Source organism: Malurus melanocephalus, unplaced genomic scaffold (genome assembly GCF_030028575.1).
Source record: "Malurus melanocephalus ecotype Western Australia unplaced genomic scaffold, MMel_1.1 scaffold_1244, whole genome shotgun sequence".
NCBI classification, from domain to species: domain Eukaryota; kingdom Metazoa; phylum Chordata; class Aves; order Passeriformes; family Maluridae; genus Malurus; species Malurus melanocephalus.
Window position 1 is genome coordinate 1 of NW_026624476.1, and position 2,618 is coordinate 2,618.

General features: G+C 61.3%; 1 protein-coding gene across 1 annotated transcript in view; it reads right to left on the reverse strand.

The window, feature by feature from the left end:
• Positions 1-1,714: 1,714 nt before the first annotated feature.
• The window catches only part of PGC (progastricsin), a 7,122-nt gene continuing 6,218 nt past the window's right edge, over positions 1,715-2,618 (reverse strand). Inside the window, exon 7 of the mRNA XM_057387534.1 lies at positions 1,715-2,461. Within this exon, the coding sequence (XP_057243517.1) occupies positions 2,309-2,461 (153 nt within the window). The 3' untranslated portion in view covers positions 1,715-2,308. The remainder of the gene's footprint in view (positions 2,462-2,618) is intronic.

Below are 2,618 nucleotides of genomic sequence, written 5' to 3' on the forward strand. Positions count from 1 at the left end.
GGACACAGAGCAACAGGGCCAGGAGTGGTGGATCTGCCCTGAAACCACCAACTYTGCTTTTTTGGAAAAGGATTTCCCTTTTCCAACTCCAGTTAGTGCCTCCTGCCCTCTCAACACCACCCAGCTCTCGGAGCCTGACTAAACCCCCAAAAAAACAAAAAAAAAAACCCTTTCCAAGCTCTGCTCAGCCCCTGAACTGCAGCCAGGAAAGCCGGAAACCCCAAAAAAGACCCAAAAAAAAACCCCTTTCCAAGCCCTGCTCAGCCCCTGAACTGCAGCCAGGAAAGCAGGGAACCCCAAAAAGCCGAGGTGGAAGGCAAAGCTCCGTCACTCACATCCAGGTGGTTCAGCAGAGGTTCGTAAGCCGCGGCCCCGCCGAGCAGGTATTTCCTYCCCGGGTCCCCTCGCGGGTTGTCCAGGAACTCCTCCGGCAGYCCCTTGTCCCTCATCACCTCCCGCACGGATCGGCCCCTCCTCAGGGGGACCCTGCGAGGTGACAGAGCGGCGACATCCAGGTGTCCCCTCCCCCTAGCCGCGCCARACCCCAGATCCGCACCCCCAGACTCACCTGAGCGTCCCCTCCCCGAGCGGGAGGCACAGCAGGGCCAGCGCCAGCCGCCACATGGCCCCGCGGGTGGCAGCGGCTCGGTGGCACCTCCGGGGCTGGGACAGCATGGGGACAGCGTGGGGACAGCGTGGGGACAACGTGGGGACAGCCAGAGCCGTGCTCCGCCCTCCTTCCCTCGATCTCCGCGCTCCTTCCCTCGATCTCCGCGTTCCTTCCCTCGATCTCCGCTCCCACCTCCAGCAGCGCTGGCTTTGTCACCGCGTCGCGGAGAGTTTGTCACCACATGGGCCGGAGTTTGTCACCGCATCCGCCCCGATTTCCCTCCTTCCCCAGCGGTCGTTTGTCACCGCCTCGCCGGGACTTTGTCACCACATCGCCCGGACTTTGTCACCAATTCGCGGGGAGTTTGTCACCGCCTCGCCGCGACTTTGTCACCACATCGCCCGGACTTTGTCACCGCATCCACCCTGATTTCCCTCCTTCCCCAGCGCTCCGGGCAGCGCCTCTGATACCGAGGCCAAATACGGGACATCTGATAAAAAGCGAAATTCTCTCGTTATCACCGCGTTCGAGGCGATTTTTTTCTCCCGCCTTCAGCCCCAGCTCCGAGCTTTCCGGAAAAAAAACAAAGGCAAACCACACACCCTTTACAGCAAATGGAAATTCCTGCTGCTGGAGTGCTGGGAATGGGCAGGAGCGTTCCAGGTGCTKCAGACCTGCTGGCAGCGCAGCCTGGCTGCTTCCACCCTCGTTTTTGGGGATGGAATGATGCTGGGAGTCCTCAGCGGGAACGGTTTCTCTTCTTCTCGTGGGTCTGACTTGGCCTGGACAGATCCTGCGGGACAGCAAAGGGGACAAAAAAGACCGGCAGGGACGTGGTCAGCCTTTGCCTGTCCCCTCCGGCCACCAGAGCYCCATTTGCAGCAGAAATTTCCCATTCCAGAGGGAACAGGAGGAGCAGAACGAGCAGCAGCAGGAGGAGAAGGAGGAGAAGGAAGAGGAGGAATGCCCTTCCCACTTTAATCCGTGTCTCAGCGCTTAACCCGTGTCAATATTTCGACACCGAGCCCGGAGCGCTCCGGGTCCTTTACCGGGAAGTGACAGAGCTGCGAGCGCGGCTGAGGAATGCATGAAGAATTCCTGCCATGAAGAATTCCCGAGAAACGAGTCTGGATCCCGGGAAAGAGCGGGGTCACCCAAACTCCCCCCGCCCAGGGTGTTCCCCGTTCCCTTCGTTCCCAATTCCCGATATTCCAGCGCGGTTTTCCCTGGCTGAGCAGCCCCGCTTCAGGGTTTAGGGGTCGGGACTCACCTCAGATTCCTGCTTGGATAAACCACGGGGCTTTTCCAACCCTTTTCCAGCTGCAGGGAAGGTCAKGGGCTTCCCCACTGAGGTTTTTTTTCCCGATGGTTTGAGGCGGGCACTGCCCAGCCCCAGGGCTTCATCCCAGCGCTGCAATTTATCCCCGGCTCCGGATTTTCTCCCAGCACTTACCTCGCTGGAGGAAAGGCACTCCGAGCCACTCAGGGACCCCTCGGGCCGCTCCCAACAAACCCAGGAGCTCAGAGACCGTTTGGGATGTTGCGGTTTATTGGTTACGGGAGGCGGTGAGGAYGCACCGACACAGAAATCCCGAGGGACGGGGACTCGTGCGGGCACGGGAAGGAGCGGAAATGTCCCTGGGAACGCCGCGGCCGTGCCGGGCCGGGAGAAGGGCTGGAATTCACCGCCCCGCTCCTCTAGACCGACAGCGCGAAGCCCACGCGGTTGTTKGCCATGTCGAAGGCGGTGTAATATTCCTTCAGGAAAACGTTGCCCAGGATCCAGAGGGGCTGCCCGTCCGGGGAGGGCAGGTAGGTGACCTCGATGCCCAGGGTGCAGTAGCCGTTGCTCTGCGGGAGGGGTTTGAGGGGGTTCAGAGGCTCGCAGGGGCGAAAGGAGGGGATCGCTGCTGCCCGGGGAGATGCGGGGTCCGGCGGCCCTCGGGAACCGGGGAGATGCGGGGCCACCCATCCCTCGGGAATTGGGGAGATGAGGGGTCTGCCCGTC